This window comes from Hypanus sabinus, chromosome 22 (assembly GCF_030144855.1).
Source record: "Hypanus sabinus isolate sHypSab1 chromosome 22, sHypSab1.hap1, whole genome shotgun sequence".
Classification (NCBI taxonomy): Eukaryota; Metazoa; Chordata; class Chondrichthyes; order Myliobatiformes; family Dasyatidae; genus Hypanus; species Hypanus sabinus.
In genome coordinates, this window is record NC_082727.1 from 10,262,997 (window position 1) to 10,286,298 (window position 23,302).

Consider the following 23,302-nt stretch of genomic DNA (forward strand, 5'->3'; position numbering starts at 1 on the left):
TCTCTGACATTAAATTAAACCATTGAACTAAACAGATTTATGTATATAATGAAAATGCAAGTTTTACCTCTTTGATTGTTTTCACAATCTCAAACTCTGAAGATGTGTGAAAATCATATCCTTCCTTTCGAAGGAAGAGGCGCAAATAGCGAGACACATCGCGTCCAGCAATGTCAATCCTCATGATGGAATGTGGCATTGCAAATCCTTCATAGATAGGAACTGCGTGTGTGACTCCATCACCTGAATCTAACACCACACCTGTAGTCCTACCTGTGGCATACCTTCAGAAAAGTAAAGAAAAACACATTGGCAAGAAAGGTAGAGAAGCAGGAAGTGTTTTTTTTCCTCTCTTTTTTGGGGCCCTTCGATAATCACAATTTGAAACAGTAAAATCACGTAAAACAGTTCAGCATTGTACAGTACAGTTGTATGCAGAACTACAAAAAACCTACTCTTCAATCAATCTATACATCCCCTCCTACACAGCCCATAACACTCCTTTTTGTTTCATCCATGCGCCTGGCTAAGAGTCTCTTATACGTCCCTAATGTATCAGTCGCTACCACCACCTCTGTCAGTGCAGTCCAGGAACTTACCCCTCTGTGTAAAAAAACCTCTGACATCTCCCCTATACTTTCCTCCACTCGGCCTAAATGGACATCCTCTGTTATTAGCCAATGCCACTCTGGGAAAAGGGTGCTGGCTGTCCACTCTAACTATGGCTCTCATAAACTTAAACTTCTCAATCAACTCACTGCTCATCCTCCTTCGCTCTAATGAGAGAACTCCTAACTTGTTCAACCTCTCCTTGTAAGATACTGTCTGCCCTTCCCCTGTCAGGATTAGATCCTTGAGAAGATTCAGATAAAACCTGATTAACTCTTGCCAGTTCATTTTTTCCCTTTGACTGCATATTTCTACCTAGGAGCCCTAAAAATTTCTAAACAGGGAAGCCTTCCACTTTCTTGCTAGAACTATCAAATGAAGAATGAAAAGATTCTGTGCTGTTGAATGCCAACTTGATTCATCTGGAAACTACTCTTTTCAGGGCAAGAAATTTGGAGCTTCAAATTCCATTAGGTATTGAGCATTTAATACAGGTTAATGATAGAGTGATATGGTGACAGTATACCGTCCTTTGGGATCCTAAACCCCAAATGAATTTGGAATTAATGGTGAATATCTATGTTATTACAGGATGTGGAGCAATCACAGAACACATTACAACTCACTAATCAAGTTTGAGAAGTCAAATGGCTTAGTTCCTTAAAGATCAGATTGGGCTGACAATTTGAGGACAGGATCAAGTCAGGCAGAGTTTATTTACTAGTCTCACTGCATGAGTCACTGAGACTGACTGTCAGCTTTACTTACTGCATCTGCTTGCTCTCCTACCACAGGTATTTCTGTTCATTTCCAACTTATAGCCCGGGTTATGAACAGTTCTCAGGAAGGGAACCTAAGAACTGCCTAAATCTCATCTTAATTTTTTTAGTTCACTAAATCATACATGCTTAACGACAAGTTTTGGCATTAAGTGCATGATAAGTGAATGTTTGAACATTATTTTACTCTTTAATTCATTTGACAATCTGTAATTGACCTATTGTAAAGCCAAGCAAATTAAAAACAAAAAATCATGCACAGATTCTACAAAAAAACTCAACTTTTTACAACTGGTAGATGGTGAGATTGTTTCTCCCAAGGTGGGCATGTCAGACTTAAGAAAGTAATAAAAGCAAATATGATAAAAATGTTCAAGCTGCATCTAGACAGACATTGAAACAGGCAGGGAATGGAAGCATTCAGAGCTTTTGAAGGAAGATGAGTTTAGTTTAGGTCAGCTTGTGGGCTGAAGGGCATCTTTCAATGAAATATTGGTCTATGTTCTAGTCTGTAATGGAGTTTAATTAAAAGAACTTATGTACAAGATATCAAAGCTCAGGTTCAATCTGTTTTCAGCATTAAGTTGCTTTATCTGTGCTAATGGTAACAGAACAGACAGCAGTATTAGTTTGCAATACAGAAGTATGGGGAAACAAATCAGCTCATTCTATCCTCGACCAAACAATTTACAAGAAATAACCATAAGGTCAGGCAATGATTGTGCTGTACAAGAAGAAAATGGTGAGTGTACCACTGCCCAACACAGGGAATGAATAAAAACCCCAAATGATATGATACAGAAAGCAAAACAAAACCATTTTGATATTTAGTATATTAAATCATATAAAATACTAACAGACTAAGTACAGCTTGCATTGAGATGAACAAAGCAGGCACGTTGAAAGTTTCAAAGAAAACCTCAGCAGCTCGTTCACGGTTTTTTCTTGGATTCAAAGGAGCCTCTGTGAGGAGTACAGGATGCTGGAAAAGATTTAATGCAAAAAAAAAACATGTCAGTGTCTCTTCACTTAAAAAATACTTTTTTACATGCTCTATTAATATAATATGAATTAAACTGCTAAAATGAAGAGCTGCTGGATGATCTTGTTAAAAATTGAAGTAACATTTTAATCAAGCACGTGAAATTCAATTGACGTCCTAAATACCTTTCATGGGGGGGATTCCACTCTGTAAATGATTATTTTTGCAGGCAAAGTGCTATCAACTATATTTCATTCAATCTACTAATTACGGTCAAGTTACTTTTCAAAGACACTGAACAATTACAAAAGGAGCACATAGGTTGGCATGACTTGCACAGGAAGTACAAGACAATTGTACTACCAAGCAGAGAATTAGGTGGGGAAAGTGTTTTTGGCAGCTTTGAGTGGGAGATAGTTTAGTTTTATATACTAGTAAATGATTAAGTTACATTCCAATTTAGCTAATTATTAAAGGTAATTAATCAGTATTCTTCTGTCTGCATCTGATTCTCCACATGCCAAGTTTAACAGCACATAAACTTCCAGCTGAATGGCTACATGTTACTCTGAAGAGGGCTATTAAGAAAAACTCGATATTCAGGAAAAGATTTCTGAAGTAGCAGTTGAGCTCACGAGTTAGGAAAATGCATTTGAGAGAGGGGTGGGAATGGGGTGCGAAAGCAAAGACAGAAAATATACAATTCACACATGTAACCAAGTGGGTCAGATACAGGACACACAAGGGGTGGAATTAATAAAGAAATTTAGTCAGGCTTTCCAGTTCCCATTTTTACTCAACAATAACCATTGAAACATATGCAACTGTGAAGCACATAATTGGACATGAAGCATTCAAGTTGCCAACGCTTACTGCCCTCATATGAACTATGACAACTTGCCAAAAGCAATAATGGACTCTTCTCCAAGCAAGGTTAAAAAGTACTGAGAAAATGGCAATTTAAATGGAAACATGGAAACACTGTGCCAATCCCCAGAAGAAGAACAACCTGAGAGAACAAGAACAACCTTGCATGTTTGTGTCCACATGCAAAATTCATCATGCTTTGAGAAGGTAGATAAGCCACACAGAGACCGCTAACAATTAATTAATTATATTGTTACTTTAGAGATACCACTCAGAACCAAAAGTTACACCACACAGCAACCCATCCATTTAACCCTTGCCTAATCACAGGACAATGTACATAGACCGATTAAGCTATTAACCAGTACGCCTTTAGAAGGTGGGAACAAACCTGAGCATAATCTGATGATATGTTATTTATCCAACCCAATGTTCATAAATTTCAAAATCCTGGCATGCTAAGAACTTAAATTTAAAAATATGTACTTCGCAAGCAACATTAGCAAGTATCATTTCAAGATTCAGAATAAACTTTCTTATCCCCACATCACCCCCCTCCACACACACAAATTGTATAAAACTATAATAACTAGCCTCAGACAATATCCACCTCACCTCTTCTGAGAAAGTCTGCAGTTGGTCTTTGGAATACACATACTGCCAAATCCGCTCCATATCATTCCAGTCTTTTACAATTCCATGTTCCATTGGATACCTGATGGTCAATAGGCCCCTGTGTTCCTATTTAATTATCAAAGAATTTAAATAAAAACATCACTTATTTTCTTTTCCAACAATACTTAAACTAGAATGGAATGAGAATATTATGACTGTGGTTATAGTTTGCCTTTTTTTAAAAAACTGTTTTCTCCATAGTGCTTGATGCTCATCTTAATAAGGTTCTCTTCAGCTCCACTTTCACTCCTCATTTAGATCCTTGGGCAAAATTTTATTTTCTTTCATGCATCTGTCTAATCTGCTCATAGACCGTGATGTCTAAAGCCAGAAATATTCCAGGGGAGTGAGAGAAAGGTGAGGAGCCCAAGAAATGGAGATCATGGAGGAATTATGTTGAGTAATGGACCGGAGTTGGGGAAAGAGATTTATCAAGACTCAGGACAATGGCATCAACAATGCAAAGAATTCAGGAAGGATGTACATAGAGAAAAATTAACAACCCAAATTTCTCGACATTGTCCCAGCTATGATCAGACTGTTAAACCAAAGTAGGCTTTAAGCTCCAGTTAGAACTTCAGTTATTAAGAGATCAAGGCCCCAATCATGCAAAGTGATATTGATGAAACATTTGATGCCATTTGACAGTGATGCCACTGTACACCATCCATCAGCAGTTTCACAAACAGGAAGGCCCCTGGTCAAATATTCACAAATGTTCTTTTACTATGATAAAAGACTCAGCTTTATCAATAGGCTCGGAAGCCAGAACACTTTTGATCACCGCTCCTCCAAACTGCATCGTGGTGCTTCATATCAACCTTTCATCTCCCATCAACCCCCACCCCCCACGCGCACGCACACACATAGACACACACACACACACACGAATAAAGTTCATCTTGCTGTCTCATCTAAATCTCATTTATTTAATCTTATCGGTACTTTGGTGTTCAAGACCACAATTAGACAGAATATTAAATTAATATCATCAAAGCTTTGTAATTCCTTTTTCATTAAGGGACCTGGCCTAGGAATGCTTTTGCTTATACAGAATAGGAAGTGTTTCTTGACGCATGGACTTCAGAAAACAGACAAAAATTTCAGCAAAATGTAATAAATTAAACTGAAATACCTCAGCCTTTGGTCCAATGAAAATGTCTCCTTCCAGGGCACCAGCCATAACACGTACATGCTTAGGTCTTCCCACACTATGCAAGAGATGTTTCAAAAATAACTTAAATTTTTAAAAATCTTGACTTTTTTAACCTTCCTGATGTTACAGTAACACAGATAAAGAAGTATCTTAGACTCACTGATGACATAAATGCTCATGAGCTCGTTACAAATTCTGCTATGTATGTCATACCATCATACATAGATGAATTTTACAAAGCTTGTACACAACTTGCATCCAAAAATATACAGTATTTAAGAATCAGTAACTATTTAAAAAAACATGAACATTACATCACTCCAGGCCACCAAAGTTTTACTGGGACCGACATCCAAGGGAAAGCTGGCATTTAACAGTTTTTTAATTTTTCCACATGATTAACAGAGCAAGGCATGCAAAAGTCAGTGGCCTCTGATGAGAATTTTATCTACATGCAAGCAAAAATGGTTTCACTAGAAGGAAAACCTGAAAGACACAATTTGCAAATAACTCCAAACAGCTAAGATGGAAGTTTTGATCACATACACAATTATATACAGTATATCACCTGGAAAACAAAAGTGAATATCCAGTATCACCAAAGATTAATGGTGAAATATTGATCAATATTTAGTAACATGTCCATGGAAATTAGATTACTGGTGATTTGGTGAATTAGTGAATACATTCTCATGGCTAATATGTACTTACCACACTAAAATCTTTGTTTTTTTTAAATCTAGCACTGTTTTTCAGTATTCTTGTTGATGGACCAGGATTTAATGTTAAATAGCATATTAGCAACTTCTACAACATACAGTGAATTTTGGTTAATTGGACCATCAATTAATCAGGGCTGATGCTTATTTGGGACAAGTTTTAAAGATCAAACACTAATTGAGAATATAGCCAGAATTCCCTTTGTTTATTTGGGACACTACGCCATTTAATTGGAGCAGGAGACTGTTACTAAACAGTTTCTAGCTGGTGTCAGTCATGTGGATTGCATGGCCATTAAACACTACACCATGCTTAGAGTGAACAGTTCTTAAATAGCATCAGTTACATGTGTTTGTGTTCAAAAAGTAGTGATTTTTGTCATTGATAGTTGGTGAGAAATAAGCAACAAGACAATTTGCTCAACAAGAAATATAAAGAATTTGAAGGTATTGACAATCGTCTTGAGTGCTACAATGAAAATACAGAGTAGATGGATGAGAAGGCTGCCCATTTTCTGCACTAGGTGTCTGCGCTGATTTTAAGTTACTGTCAATCAAAAGAAAACAGCAATGTACACTGGGTTAATTCCTCCTTTGATAACTATTAACTAATACCCAGTTTTATGATACTGTAGTAGTTTTGTTGAGTGTTCTAATTTGTTCTAATTACATTTAAACACATAATTTGCTACTCGGTTAAACAGTAGTTTGTCTTTTTATACCCTTTTTACTATTTGCATGGAACTTCAGTGAATTGGGTGAAAATGTACTGGTTTCAATATGCCCCAATTAACCAGAATCCACAGTATTCAGACTTCCATTATATAAGGGGAGATCAGATGGAGGTTGTTAAGATGATGTGAGGCATAGATACAGCAGACAAAACAGTATCTCTGTTCTCAATACTGAAATGTCTAATACCAGAGGGCATGCATTTAAGGTAAGAGGGAGTAAGTTCAAAAGAGATAAAAGAGGCAAGTTTTTTTTAAACAGAGTGTACAGAATGCACTACCCGGAGTGGAGGTGGAGGCAAATACATTACAGACTTTTAAGAAATGTTGAGATAGGCACATGAATGTGAGGGAAATGGAAGGATATGGACATTGTGTAGGCAGAAAGGATTCATTTAGTTCGCCAACTGATTACTAATTTAGTTAGTTCAGCACAACATTTTGGGCTGAAGGGCCTGCTCCTGTGCTGTACCGTTCTATGTTATATGACACATTTTGACTTGCTGTAGAACTCCATATTGTAATTCACAATGATCCTGAAAGCACCAAATGAAATGGTGATGGAAACTGTTTCAACAATAACTTCAAACAGGCGTTGAATAGTTAATTCAAGAGGTAAGAGTTGCAATTTTATGGGCAAGGGACTAACTGCTCTTTGGAAAATGGGAGAATTGAATCCTTCATGTTTTATTAGTCTACAATAACATCAACTTGCATTTCTAAATCAACTTTACAAAAATAATTACACCAAAGCAAATCTTAACAGCAATGCTAAATCATTGTTTATCCATAATTGCCTTTGCAGTTGCCTTAAGGCAGTTATGCTGTAAAAGATATGCATAGGACCACCCAAGTAAAGACAGGTGATTTTCTTTCCAATGTGACAATTAGATTATTTCCCGATCACCATTATTGACGTCAGTGACCCAAACACAAAGAGATAAAGAGCCATTTCCTGCTTTTTAATCAGAACATTGGAAATAGGAGGAGTAGTAGGCCATTTGAAGTTGAGCAAATATCACAGAATCTATTAGGGTCTACCTAATTGAGGGTGCTATTATTTAGAGACAGCTTACTGTCACAACTGGAAAATGAGCTGTGAAATGTTAGTTTAGATTATACTCTCAATTCCTAAAAGAGAACATGAGCTAATATTCAAAAGGCAAAAATGATTCTGATGAGCCAATCTGAAGCTGCTCATGTCCAAAGCAAGTACTCTTAAAGGCACAGCAAGCATGAGGTTTATGCCAAGAAAAATTCTAAAATCCATGGAATTAAATGATTTTGAATTAAGACAGTATATTAAAAAAATCTTCCCATTTGTCAAGGGAGTTGGTACATAGTTTGAAGCTTTGAAATTGCTTGAATATTTTATATATATTTTGTATTTTATGAAATGGCTAGCAATGTGCAGTAACATACTGAATCATACCAAGGATTCAGGAACCCATTAAAGTTTTTGTTCAGTTATTAAAATACCTGCAAACCAAAAACGCATTGACTATCGGTGCAGCAAAGCATACTATTATTTCAGTTAGTGTAACTCAAACCACATAAGACTCATAGGTAAAATATTTTGAAAAGAACATTCTTTCCTAGTACTTGTGTTCTGGGTCACAAATCATTTTCCAGTGTACAAAAGTCAGAGTAAATAATATTCAACTATTGTCTACAAATGGAATGAAAATTTCAATCCTTTCCAGTTCAACAAGCAAGCAAATAAATAAATAAATAAATAAATGGGAATGGTAGTACCAAGTCAGATGCAATCTATAGCAGAAATATCTATGTACCCATACACAAGAAAGATGTTAGAAAAATGCTGGAGGAACTCAGCAGGTCAGGCAGCATCTATGGAAAAGAATACATTCCTGATGAAGGGTCTCGGCCTGAACCGTCAACTGTTTACTCCTTTCCATAGACGCTGCCTGGCCTGCTGAGTTCCTCCAGCATTTTTGCTTAGATTTCCAGCATTTTCTCGTTTGTGAAGATGTTAGAAAATTCCCCCCACCAACCTATTTCTCAGCATGACAAAAAGTGTAGCAGGGTAGTGAAACACAATTTACAGAAGTCACAAACAGCAATAACTTCAATTGCATCATTGAAACAATCAAATTTTCCTATTGTTACGAATGTGCCACAACTCTGAGAGGCTGAAGGGTACAAAGTTGCCCCCTCCTTTTTGAGAATCGCAAGATCGCTATTAATTCAGGTCTGGGACCCAGGAAATGAGAGAGAATCCACAAGGTTTAGAATGTGTCCTGGCCTCAGCGAAACAAAACCATTGATAACAGCTATTGTCTCTTGGAGTCGGAATTGTGTATTGAGTACTGTAATATTCATTGAAGCCCCTCAGGGGACGACCAGAGTGGGCTGGTTGAGGGATTGCATCATCCCAACTTGATTGACATCTGAGACCCCATGAGTAAGGATAAAAGAGGGTCTGGGGAACAACCCCTTCAGACACACCAGGAGAAACGCTAGAAATCCCGTGACAGCGTTTAATAGCGACAGCCGGTGGGGGGCTTGTGTGCGTCCTTCCCTTGCCTGGGATTGGCGGGCTCACCACGGAAGAACGGCTCTAGCAAAAGGAGAGGCCACAAGTGAACGGCCACGACAACGAGACTCCGACGAATCGAAATCATAAAAGGAATCGGCAAGTTTTTCTCCCAAACCTCTCTCTCTCTCCAACCATTGCAAACCCAGCGGTCCCCAAAAGGCTGCAGCCTGCATGAACTGAGTGACTTTTATATTTCCATCGGACAATACATTACCCCCTATACAACAATAGAGTGTATTTCTTATTATTATACCCGCACTTTTAGATTTAGTATTGACGACGTATATTATCTGTATATTTGCATTGATATCATTTTTGTGTATTTTTACCAATAAATACTGTCAAAAATAATACCATCAGACTTCAACGGACCTCTCTATCTTGGCTGGTAAGTGACCCAGTTACGGGGTTCGTAACACTATATAATGGATTTCATTCTAAAACTGACTATTTGTGATTTGGACTACCTACTGCAAGTAGCTTAAAGTGCTGGAAAGATCAGCACAAAATTCTCAAAATTCACAGTAACGGTAATCAGTCAGTGTCTTCTCCCAGGTTAACATCCTCAGCACTGAGGCCCTGGTTACAGGCAGCTGCTACATTGAGCAGAATACATTATACATGTGCCTGATATCAGACTCCCAAAACACTCAATTCCAAACTCTACCTCAAGAAGAGATCATTAGGCAAAGTGAGGAGGTAAGGATGTAGCCAAAGGTTCCTGGGGGTGGGAACTGCACTAGCTACTGGAAGCCACTGTCTTATAATTCACAATGTTATAGAAAACCTCAGGGCCATCACTGGGAACATACAGTCACAAACTACAGGCGGTTCATTTAGTGGGGCACCTTCTGCCCACCTACGGGTAGAAGGAAAAGCTCAATTTTATTTGACAATGGACTGTACAATATTCCACTCTAACCCTAGATTCATCATTTAATTTCAAACTGCATAATGATCCTAAGCAAGGAATAATGACCAAAACTTTTCCCTTGATAAAGAAAACACTGTAGGAGATTGACTTTGGTTGCTTGAATCACTGCAAGTCCTCCTGTTTGTTTTATTAACAGTAACTAAATAAAATGAAAAACACAAAATTAAACTTTAAATTCTAATATTTCTTGTATACACAAGAATTAACATCCATAAAGATAACTTCTAACTGTAGTTCTTTTGTTGTTACAAAATATGCAAAAAACTATTATTAATCTGTGAAAATCAACTGATGGATTTACAGTTTTTGTCATCAGAAATGGTGCATTGGATGTGAAAAATACTTCAAGCACAGATATTGTACATCAAGCATCTCCCACTGCCCCAACTTCCATTCTTGTTCCATATTGTTCACAGAATTCAGGTTTAAACTGTTCTTAAAATATAGTCTGCAATAGAAAAGTACTTACTAATTAGGGAAGCAATACTTTGGAATCTGATCACCTGCAAAACCAGCTTTAACAACTCCAGAACCCTGGAATAGAAAGCACAAATACACATTAGATCAAACATAAAACTCCAAGATTGATTCAAAGCTAATAACTGATGAAAATCTTATAAACTTTTTTTGAAAAAAATTGTGCCTCAGTCCTAATATCTTATTCCATATCCTCAGACTACGATTTCTCACTCTGGACACCTCAGCTAGGGGAAGCATCTTCCATTTATACCTTCTGCCAAGCCCTGTCAGATTTCAAAGACTTCACAAAAATTTCAATACGGCAAAAACAAAGCATTAACAACAGGAACTTCTGGAATTCTACATATAAATTACACTTAAGCTCCAGAAATTGTTACCAGTTTCACTATCATTACAACTTCAAAATTCGGCCCATTACACTTATTTCACGTAAGAACAGCTATAAGAGTGATGATCCAATATAAGCCATGCACCGGGAACATTCTGACAGTTATCATCTGGACACTACCAATGGTAATGTTAGGAGTAATGTCATGAGAGTTGCATATTATGGAGTTAATTTCCTTTGTATGTTATTCTTATCACACTAATTAACAACAGCATTAAAATAGAACACACAAGGAGCAAACACAAATGTGTTAACTTATGAACTAAATATAGGAAATTAATCCCCAATTGGAAAATTAAACTCCAAGGTGAATCTCAACATTAAATATTACGGTTTTAGTAGGTCTGCTCTTAAACCTACTGCTTGCTAGCCAAGTTACAGCAATATAACGGAAGAAATCAAAACAACAATTAAATTTTAAATTAAATAGTAAATTCTTCAGTTTTGCAGTAAATAATTGTACTGGTTTTCTAACTTCAATTTAAAAACTATTCATGCTTAGGTAGTCTTGTGGCAGATGCTGCAAGGCCAAATACTGGCCCATTTGACAATCACAAAATAAACTATATACGACATCTTAATAACAAGATCCATGGTTAAAAATGTTCAAAATTCTCAGGTCAGGGAACTCCTGGGAAAATTAATGTTTCACATTGATGACCTGACACCATGTCTGATGAAGATTATTCCAATCTTTAAGCAATAAAACAACAGGACAAATTTACTGCTGTAAATATTTACATTATTTAAATACAGGGAAATGGAAAATGAGTGGCAGGAGGAGGAGGGTATCAATTTCTCTGTTTTTTTATTCCTGCTAGAGAACTAAATTGCTAATTCATGAGCAGTATGTGAATACCAGCTGCTGGCAGGTCCTGGGAACTTAAACCTTCACTCACTCTTAACAGGTAAGTCAGTGAAGCATCAGGCTGATAATGCATTAACCCAGATCTACAATCTACCTAGCAATGAGGGGAAGAAGAAATAGCAGTTCTCTCACCAGGCATCAAGATAATGCATCAAAAATAAGAGACCAAAACTGGCTGTACATTTAGTCAGTTAGTGCAGTTCAGCAGAGCCAAGGGATTTATTTGGCACTTACCTCAGCCCAAGTTCACAGCCAAAAAAATCTTGAGGTATAGTCACTATGGCAATGTTAGGAAATAAATCAGCCAAGTTACAATAGCAGCCATATAACTAATGTCTTAGCAATGTTAGTTGAGGAATGTCTTAGGACAATTCCCTGTTTTTCTTCAAACAATGCCAAGAGATTTTCTCCCATTCCAACTGCACCACCAACCTTGACATGCAGCTGAGGCTTTGGTTTTACAACATAAAAATTAAAAAATCTTCCAATCACAAGGAATTCTGCAGGTACTGGAAATCCAAAGCAACATACACAAAATATTGGAAGAACTTAGCAGATCAGGCAGCAGCTATGAAAATGAATAAGGAGACAACATTTCAGGATGAGCATCTCCTAAAGTTCAGTATCCCCTCTTTCTAGGTTATGAATCCTTATATTATTTTCGGGAGCTTGAACCTACAGAAGCACAAGATCAGTATCTTCATTGTGTATGGACTGAAGCATTTCCATCTGCCCACACTACAATAAGAGCAGTCTGGACTGTACTTCAGGAAAGCACTGCATTAAATTCTTGATGGCTAAGGCTTAACTTAAACTAAGATTAGAGCCTTGGCTCGAAACACCAACTATCTATTCATTTCCACAGATGCTGCCTGACCTGCTGAGTTCCTCCAGCATTTTGTGCATGCTGCTAAGGCCTCAACTGTTGTTAATCATATTTATAGTACCCCCAAGACATAACTCAAGAAACAACTAATTCTCAAGTCCTGTCCAGCAATCCTCTTCAATGAACAATATCACATATAGATCAGTTAACCTTGTGCTGTTTCGACTTCTGTTTTGCATAAATTAGCGACTATATTTGCCCACTTAAGTAAAGGTGACTATAACTTTACTCAGTGCTTTGAAATCCCTAAATGATGCATTCATTTTTTGTAACTAAGAAACTGATCTTGTCTGTACCACATACAATACTTGGGAATAAAGCTTTAGGTCAGGAATTCCCAACCTTTTTTTATGCCACAGAGCCTTACTATTATACAAGCAAAATGTTGGGTACCCCTTCTTTAGGCTCTTGTTTGATTTGTACCCAGAACATCAAACAGTACCTATTCTGTAATACATTTTCTGTGTTTTTAAAAAATATTTAGTATAGATTATAATGTTATCATTCATGAACAGAGTCAGGAATCGGAAATGATTCTAGGATTATGCTCCAGCTATCTTGCTGTTACTGAATCTTGGGGAGGATTATGGGTTATCAGTTCCTAAAAAAATGTTCAACCAGAATGATGCTCATAAAAGGATTGTTTCTGTTGAATGAAACTATAGATCAGCAGACAATGTGCAGCGGGGGGGGGGGGGGGGGGGGGGGGGGAGAGCGCTAAGGTATAAAGAACCGAAATATTCTTTTTAAATTTAAGAAATATGATATGCTGGCACTTTATAACAAAGCAGTCAAGAACCAATTATACCAATTTGCATTCTTGAATATAGATATGATGCCACTGTAAATTTGCAAACAAGTTATTATTTTGCAATTTTAGAAATAATTATCTCAAACAACATTCTTTATATACCAAACACAGTAATTTACTGTAGGCAGGGTGAAAAACAATTACTGCATGCTTTCAAACTGCAGCAATCCTTGTTCTTTTGAGGTTTGTGCTAAATAGAGACACAATCATTTCCTCAGTCACACTTATTCTGGCTGAGCTGCGAGGTCTATTTTAAGGTCTGTAATACAAACTTTGAACAAGTGAAAGGAAAATCAGGTGTATAAGAACATACTGCACTTCTTTTTTCTGAATCAAGAAAGCAGAAATGGTAATACGAATGATATTTTAGGGCAAAAGGTCATTCGAGCCAATGCCAACTATGTAGTATTATAACTGTAGTTCACATCAACAAAAATAAGAAGCTAAGAAAGAGGAGGAGAAAGCCAGTCAGATCTTGAGCCATCCCAACCATTCAATAACTTCATGAACAACACACCTTGGCCCCAATATCGCTATCCGGTTCTCTCGCTGTACTCAATTACTCAGCTTTGAATTCTGGGGTAGATTCCAAAAATTCACAACTTGCAGAAGAAATTCCTCACCCCCATCTTATGCAGTTAACTGTTCTGAAATTAGACTCCACACCCCAACCCCTGTAAGGGAAGTTAGAACTAGAGAAAACATCCATTCAGAATCCATCCATCCTTGGGATCTTTCAACGTGATCACCTTTTATTCTGCTAAACTAACAAGTACAAACCCAATCAGCCCTCCCTTTCTTCATACATCAATGCCTGCTTCCCAAGATTCAACCTACTGAACTTTTACTAGACCTTCACCTAGATACAGTATATCCTTCCTTCAGTATGATGGCCAAACTGTTTTCTAGGTGGCGGGGTGGAGATGCATCTCTACTAAAGGAAGTGCTAGTCTGCAGGTCACACTGGGTAAGGTGTAACACTGACCCCCCCCCCACCCCCCCAATCAGGGTCACATGAAGCAATGGGAGCAGCTGATACATATCACAAGTCCTGGTTATGCTACCACTGACACCAGACAAACAACCTTTGAAGAGTATTGATTATGGCTGGGGACACATGTTTTGCAAAGACACTGCCCAGAAGGTGACAATGGAATACCACTTCTATAGAAAAAACTGGCAATAAGAATCATGGTCATGAGACCATGATCACCCATGTCATATGACTTGGCACACAATGATGATGATGATGAAACGGTTTTCATTACTCCAGGTACACTCTCATCAGTGCTCTATAATAAAACAACAATTTCTCAAGATTTTTTTATTCTATACTACTTGCATTATTTAACAAGCTACTAGAGTGCCAGCGACCCAGGTTCAATCCCTATCGCAGTCTGTAAAGGAACTTGTACGCTCTCCCCATGACTGTGTGGGTTTCCTCTAGATTCTCCAGTTTCCTCTCACATGGTAAGAACTCATTGGGCCAGAAGGGTCAGATACTTTGATGTATCTCTATACAAAAAATGCAATAATGTTCTGCATGAAATGAATTTGATCATTTTGATCTGAATTCCCAGTGGATATTAATACACATCAGATAGCTATCCCAAACAGAATAAGCTTCAAATTCAGTACAGAAAGATTATACAAGACTAGATATAAACACGAGTGTTAAAGTAAAAGCTGCTGCATTATACATTTCTCATAGCTGGCATTTACAGTTTGGTTTAAAACCCATTGATCTGCAATGAATGTATAACGATAACATTGCATAAGAGAGAGATTATTAGTTATAAACATAAATAGACAAGGCAGCATGCATGGACAGAATAAATAGTTAACATTTAGATTAACAACATCAAATTAAACAATAACTCATGTTTTTATTGCACACTATAAATGCTTTCCAACCTGCTTAATAATTCAGGAACAGCTGCCTTCCAATTTCTGAAATGGACATTGAACCCACAAACACTACCTCACTACTTTTTATTTTTATTTTGGCACTACTTATTTAATATAATATATATATTTACTGTAATTCACTTCTCAAAAATTATATATTGCATTGTACTGCTGTTGCAAAGTCAACACATTTCATGACATATACCGGTGATAATAAACCTGATTCTGATGCTGAAGAAGGTAACCTGAATCTGGAGTGGGGGTTTAGACTAGGCGAGTATAAATTCCTTTATGCAGATGATTGTAAATGTTTGGAATACACTGCTGCAGAGGGCTATGGATACTCAGTCACTGAGAATATTCAGAGCTGAGTTCAATAATTTTGGACATCAAGGAGATCAGGGACAAGGGACTTCAGAGAGAAAACATCAGCCATGAAATTGTTGATGAAAACCATTTGAGGGGCTTTATAAGTCTGCTTACATTTCTGCACAGAAAAACAGTTAACATTTTACTAGGATTAAGTAAACTTCTGCTAACTATTATTACTGCAGAAAATGCTGGAAACAGTCAGTAGGACAAGCAACATCTGTGCAAAGAGTAAGTTAAAGGTGCAGGTCAGAACCTGAAAACACTATTCTTCTCTCCTCCCATTCAGCATTTTACCTCCTTTGTAACTCCTTCCCATCAATCAGGTGAAGCAGCAAACAACAACACACACAAAATGCTGGTAGAACACAGCAGGCCAGGCAGCATCTATAGGGAGAAGCGCTGTCGATGTTTCGGGCTGAGACCCTTCGTCAGGTGAAGCAGCACTTCACTTGCACCTCTAGCATACTGAGCATCAGAGAGGAGGTACAGGAGTCCCTAATGCTGACTGGCAACTCCTGCGATGCTGCTGACGCCAAACTGGATTGGTCTTTGCCGTTCCTTTGGATTCATCAACTGCAAGGAGAGGGAGAGAATGCTACATGGGCAACAACTTGCTCTCCATATTGTAATACTCCGGCTTGCACATCAAATACAGAGTTGGGACACAACATCTATGGCAGACCTCAACCAATGGAGGGCCTAAATATATATTTCTTATTATAACTTATAGTATATTTTAAGAATTACACTGTACTGCTGCCACAAGATAACAATTCTCACCACATACCTTAGTGATAATAAACCTGATCTGATTTAATGTTTATAATGTGGGCTCCTCTACACTGGAGAGACCAAAGACAAGACTAGTTAGTTGCTTTGTATCTGTGCAAACTAACTGGCAGGAATATTCAAAGACCCTTTCAATCTCTCGTTGCTACAGTTAGAAGTTCCTGTCTGCCTCAAAAGGGCTCGTATACAAACCTGGCTCATTAGCCAACTTGCTAATAGCCACATGACTCAGCAGTGAGAAGCAATATATGTCTAGGGTCAGTATGATTTGGGGTTCAACCGAACAGGAACGTTGGGACATCTTCGTCAAAGAACACTGATTACAGTGAAAGCTGTGTAAACACTGCTCAATGCAGAGTTACCATTTGCCAGAAAATTAACAGATTGTGCACCAGCATAAAATTACAAAGGAAATATATTTACTAAATCTTCAACTGTAACAATTACAGAAGAGGAAAAGAAAATTAAAAGGGCCCATTACAGTTAAACCAGTTAATGTGCAGATAAATGTTAGAGCTCATTTTTGGAGTAGTCAGGGGTATCACATTACTCACACGCTGGACCACGGTCTGCATGAAATACACCAGCCACAGTTCAAACTTCCCTTGAAGACCATCTCAAGCAAACTGGTTCTCTCAGGAGTACTGACACTTCCTCTTGGAGCCATTCATCTGCACAAAACACTTCTTACAATGGGGTCTCTCCTTCAAATGGCATTCTGTGGCATCTTCCCTTATGCCCCACTCAGCAGTCTCCTGCCCAGACTCCAAACCAGACCACTGTCCTTCAGAAATCTGATCCCACCCAGTTCTTCTGATTGTTCCACTGGGCAGAAAGTTACATGTACCAAGACAATTCTGGGTGGCTGACACAACATTCCTAAGTTGGACAACATGACTCCTTATCTTTAGCCGAAGCCAAAACACTCTTACCAGCAGAATACATTGCTTTACAGAAAACTGCTAAAACAAAAAATACCTCACAGCATAGCAGTAGAAAGCTTACCCAGGGCATTATAATCTTCTCCCACCAAAAACAGTCATATCCTCGTGACTTTGGAACTCATTTTGTGATTTCACTTGAGAGGCAACATAACTCATATTGGGATGGGTGCAACACTTTGTTTACCCGGTGCATTATATTCCAGCCTACTTGCGTGTTTCCTGACTCTCTGAGATCTCCTCATCTCATCTTCAGCTATTCCTTGTGACTGTTCCTGTGTATTGGGGGATGCCTCCTCCTGTCAATCACTTAAACCTTCCGGCCACTCGGATCCCCTGCCACCTGTCTGAACTCAGCCTCCTTCAGTTTAAGCAGGTGTTGCTGAACATCTTCAACCTCTGCTGGTGCTAACTAGTGAGACCTCTCTCGGAAAGGGGTGCCCTCTGTCACTCAGTTACTCCTGTAGGACATAACATGACAGGTTTAAACTGGGTGTACCACACAGTTCTATTTATGCCCATAATTCTGCTTAGGAGTAATTTGCACCTTCTCAAAAGCAGCTTTAAACACTCAGTGAATGGACAAGGTTTTCAAAAACTTCTCTCCATTTCTCTCCTTGCATGCTCCCATGAGCCTTCCCACAGGAATGGAGACTTCAACCTTTTCCAATCGGATCCAGACAGACCAACATTGGTGTATCAATAGTCTCAGTAACATCCGCTTCACGACGAGTAATCATTGTACAGGTACTCATCAGTACTAAGCCCCCAAATCTCAAAGGCATTGAGTGGTGTTAGTGGCAAATGCATCAAATACCGGTTGTAAAAGGATCTATAATTAAAGTCAACTTGAGAACCTGTGTCAACTTTGGCTCCAGCATAGATACCTTCAATCTGTACAAATACATCAGAGCTTGGTCCCACAAACCTTCAGGAATAGTGTTTTGCACTTTGGTATTTCTCTTGATACACTGATTGGAACATGTTCTTTCCAAGATGCCAGCCCTTTCCTTTATTGGGTCCCTCCGGAGTTTTGCTTCTTTTCTTCTCTGATTAACTGCTGACTTCTTTCCAAAGATATTCCTGTCCCTCACGGTCTCGCTTGAAATGTCCATCTTCTCCACAGTTGTAACAGAAAATACCAGTCACCTCTCTAGTCAAAAGACCCTTTTCAGCAGCATTCCTCTGCTTAGCAAGTCATACAGGTAGGTCAGGTTTCCCAAAGGGCACATCACATTCAGCTGAAACATTAGCAGATTTTCACCTCATTCCTCAAAAGCTCTATCTCTGTGACATCAGGGGTCACTTAAGCAGCAGAAGCTACCACTGAAGACACTATTTGGCTTTTGGAAATGTTGTGCTTCTCAGTCACGTTTTCCTCCTCTCTAATTTCTCTGAGTAACTCAGTAAAAAACAGGAGGGCACATCTTGTGGTTCATTCAAATATGGAGAGCAATCATGTCATGTGATAGTGCGCCCTTCACAATTTGCTCCATCCTCAAGCAATTTCTCTCAGACAGATGAATGCCCCCTTTGTGGTACAAAGAGAAGCAGTTTCTCCAACCTAAAAAGGTAAACAGACAGCTTCTCTCCTTCCTCCTGGAATGTGTGCCTAAAGTTCATCATAAATCGGCTGATCTTTCAGAGGTACCAAAAGCATCTTCCGGAGCTTGCAGTAAGTAGCTGATGTGGCTAATGGATTTTCTGCCTTTAGGAACCTCACTATATCAGCTGCCAGACCCTTTAGACCCTCTACCAGTCTCTGTTTTTTCATATCATCTGAGCACTGCCATTCATCTAGTAACTGAGATGTCTGCTCAGCCCAAGCCTCAAATTCTTCTTCCTCATCCGGTGTGGGCTTGACCCCAGAGAACATGCCCAGCCTACAATAACTTCGGCTTCCGCAGATACACTTCTGCATTTTTCAACCAGTGATGTAACAGCCAAAACCAGCTCAGAACTTAAGTCAACAGCTGAAGGACTTAGTAGACTTCTCACATCAGAAAAACTCCTTGGCCTCCTTTCCCTCACTTCACAAAAGCTTGTCTTTAAAGTTTTCACCCTTAGCTATATACCCTCCTCCTTTAAAAATATGGACTGCCTGTGGCTCTGCCTCTCTATGTGTGCGTATCTTAGTGGCAGTTCAATTTCAGTCACGTCACTGGTAGCCTGGAGTAATTCTTACCAGCTGATTGGTCAAAACACCATTCAATCAAAGTAACACACACAAAATGCTGGAGGAACTCAGCAAGTCAGGCAGCATCCATGTAAATGGATAAACAATCAACGTTTCGGCCTGAGACCCTTCTTCAGGACTGGAAAGAAAGGAGAAAGATGCCAGAATTTTAAAAAAGGGGGAAGTGTAAGGAGGATAGCAAGAAGGTGATAGGTGAAGCCAGACTGGTGGAAAAAATAAAGAGTTGGAGAGGAAGCAATCTGATAGGAGAGGAGAGTGGACCATTGGAGAAAGGAAAGAGGAGAGGGACCCAGGGGCAGGTGATAGGAGGTGAGGCTAGACTGGGGAATAGAAGAGGGGAGGGGGAGGGAATTTTTCTTACCAGAAAGAGAAGTAGATATTCATGCCATCAGGTTGGAGGCTACCCAGCTGGAATATGAGGCATTGCTTCTCCAACCTGAGGATACCTTGGCACATGTCGGAGTGGGAATTGGAATCAGGATTACAATGTTTGGTCACTGTGCTTTTGGTGAATGAAACGGAGGTACTCGACGAAGGAAACCACAATTTACAAAATGTCTCACCAACTTAAGAGGCTGTTGCATCTGGAGCACCAGACATAACAGACAATCCCAGCAGATTCACAGGTGAAGTGTTGCCTCACCTGGAAGGACTGTCTGGATCCTGAATGGAGGTGAGGGAGGAGGTGAATGGGCAGATCTAGCACTTAGGCTGCTTGCAGGGATAAATGCCCGGAGGGAGGTTAGTCAGGAGGGACGAATGGACAAGGGAATCACAGAGTGAGCAGGGGGAGTAAAGATGTTTGGTGGTAGGATCCCTTTGGAGATGGCGGAAGTTGCAGAGGATCATGGGGTGATAGGCAAAGATGAGGAACTCTACCACTGTTAAGGCAGTAGGAAAATGGGGTTAGAGCAGATGTATGGGTAATAGAGGAAATGCAGGGGAGGGCAGCATCAATAGAGAGGAAGGGAAATCCCATACTTTAAGGATCTCTTATGTCCTGTAAAGGAAACCTGCATCCTTATTACAGATGTAGCAATAGACAATAGGTCCAGGAGGAGGCCATTTGGCCCTTTGAGCCAGCATCGCCATTCAATTTGATCATGGCTGATCAAACTCGATCAGAGTCGAAGAAACTGAGAAAAGAGAATAGCATTTTTACAGGAGATAGGATGAGAAGAAGTTACTATGGGAATCAGTAGGTTTATAAAAGATGTTGGTTGATAGCTTTTCTCCAGCAATGGAGAAAGAGGGATCAAGAAAGGGAAGGGAGCTGTCAGAAATGGACCAAGTGAATTTAAAGGCAGGGTAGAAGCTAGAGAGAAAGTTGATGAAATTGACAAGCTCAGCATGGGTGTATAAAGCAGCCAATGCAGTCGTCAATATAGCAGAAGATTTGGCACGCATTACCGGGAAGGGGTTGGAACATGGATTGTTCTACCTAGCCAAAGAGAAGGCAGGCAAAGCTGGGTCCCATGTGTGTATCCATGACTATCCCTCAAGTCTGGAGAAAGTGGGATGGGCCAAAGAAAACACTGTTAAAGGTGAGGACAATTTCTGCCAGGTGGAGGAGGGGAACTGGTTGGTTCTTGAGAAAGAAGTGAAGAGCTTTGAGGCATCTTGATAAGGGATAGAAGTGTATAGGGACTGAACATTCACGATGAAGCTGAGGCAGTCGGGGCCAGGGAATTCAAAGTTACCGAGGAGATCGAGAGCATGAGAAGTGTCGTGGATGTTGCTGGGAAGGTACTGTACCAAGGGAGATAGATTGGAGATGAGCTATGAAGACATGAGTTCGGGGGGGGGGGGGGGGGGCACCAGCAGACCGAGACAATAGAACTACCCAGATGAAGCTGAAGTGAGCGGTGAAGGGCAACGGAACTATGTGTTTGGTGACAGTGGATGGGAGTTCTCCAGAGTTGATGAGGTCAGTGATGGTGTTGGAGACAGTTTCCTGATTGTCCAATGTGGGATCCTCTTCAAGAGGTATATGTGAGGAGTCCAAAATTTGCCACCTGACATCAGCAAGGTACAGGTCAGTGTACCACGCTACTACAGAACTCCTTTCAGCTTAAGGTTTGATGGGAAGGTTGGGATAGGTGCAAGAGAGTGGAGACGTGAACGCATCTGGTCTTACCCTATCAGATTTTCCATTTGTCCTCTCTATCTTTCCATGACTTTTGCTACAAATAAAATTGAATTGTTTCCAGGCTCAGAGAAAATTTCAGACATGAAACAATCAACATGTTTGTCTATCCACTGATGCTGTCGGGCCTGCCGAGAGCTTCCAGCATGTGTTTTATTTTTTAACTATAACTTTCTAGGGTGTACATAACTTTCTTCTTTATTCAGGCATAAACTCATACCCCATTGGAACCACCTCACTCTGAATGGATATTGACCGCCTGAGAATCCTCCCGATCTGACATTGTTTTGCTTCCACCAGTGTACCAAGCGGAAGTCGAACCCACACATCACAATCGACACCAATCTGAGCCAATCACGTAGCGTGCCATTGCGTAGCTGCCCACAATTGACCAACCGGTGTGCAACTGAGGGGCGGGCTCTGCTTCTCATCCACCATAGAAGAGATAGGCCTCAGGCTTTCATTCTTTCTGCTGACTAACAAACAGCACGATTAAACCGTCGTTTAACGGGAGATAAGACTCATGATCGATGTGAATTGATAATTCACTTATGCCGATGTTAAAATAACAACGCGGGTCGGGGATTTTAGCAACGGTTCCAATGAATGACAGTCTGGGCGCGGCTGCTGCCATGGCAGCGACCAGCATTTTCGAGGCGGATAAGAATTACTTTATTTGATTGGTATGATCAATGTCTCCCAAGGTTTTTAAATCCCTTCCTCCTCGCGTTGCAAACAGCTGAAGTCAATGCAACAGGCAGATTACTCACGTTGTCGATAACCACCGGCTGGTTAGCGATCACATCGTACGACTCCATCCCGCACCGACGGTGCCTAACCCCGGCCACGACTGCGCATGCGCCGCACTACAGCCGGAGCATTACATCACCGGCTGACTGTCCATCAGAGTCCCAAGTTAATGCTGCTGACCACATGAGTGACAGAGATATTACGGGTTTTTTTTAAAGTAAGAGACTCTAGATGAGGGTTCAACCTATAACATCGACTGTCCTTTTCGGAGTAACACGTAGTATGCTGGAGGCGGTAGGTTCAAAGGATTCAAAGTGCACCTATTATCGAAACATATATGCAGTATACAGGCCTGAGATTCGACTTCCCCACAGAAAGCCAGCAAACAAAGAAGAACAATGGAACCTGTTCAAAAAAAATGCTGGAATCTAGAGCAACGATCGAACTCTGCAAGTTGAGCGGCATATATGGGAAAAAAAAGTTTCCTCCATAGATGACCTGCTGAGTTTCTCCAGCACTTTGTGTGTTGCTCTGAAAAGGATAGTTGATGTTTCAGGTGGAAACCCTCATCTGGAGTCCAGCTGAAGGGTCTTGACAAAAGCGGACTGTCCTGTCCTCCCCCACTCTCCAAAGCTGCTCTACCTGCTGAGTTACACCAGCAGATTGTTTGTTGTCATTGACTCCCCCTTTCTTATGAGTGAATCTAGCAGCAAGGAAATAGAAACAGGATATTTTAGGATGTTGATGTTTCAAC

General features: G+C 39.7%; 1 protein-coding gene across 1 annotated transcript in view; it reads right to left on the bottom strand.

Annotated features, from left to right (window-relative positions):
* LOC132379327 (alpha-centractin) overlaps positions 1 to 22,677 on the bottom strand; it is a 37,757-nt gene extending 15,080 nt beyond the window's left edge. Inside the window, exons 1-6 of the mRNA XM_059947043.1 lie at positions 22,569 to 22,677; positions 10,482 to 10,546; positions 5,048 to 5,123; positions 3,853 to 3,978; positions 2,246 to 2,370; positions 68 to 284 (exon numbers count right to left, since the gene is read on the bottom strand). Coding sequence (XP_059803026.1) covers positions 68 to 284; positions 2,246 to 2,370; positions 3,853 to 3,978; positions 5,048 to 5,123; positions 10,482 to 10,546; positions 22,569 to 22,616 — 657 coding nt within the window. The 5' untranslated portion in view covers positions 22,617 to 22,677. The remainder of the gene's footprint in view (positions 1 to 67; positions 285 to 2,245; positions 2,371 to 3,852; positions 3,979 to 5,047; positions 5,124 to 10,481; positions 10,547 to 22,568) is intronic.
* Positions 22,678 to 23,302: the final 625 nt, after the last annotated feature.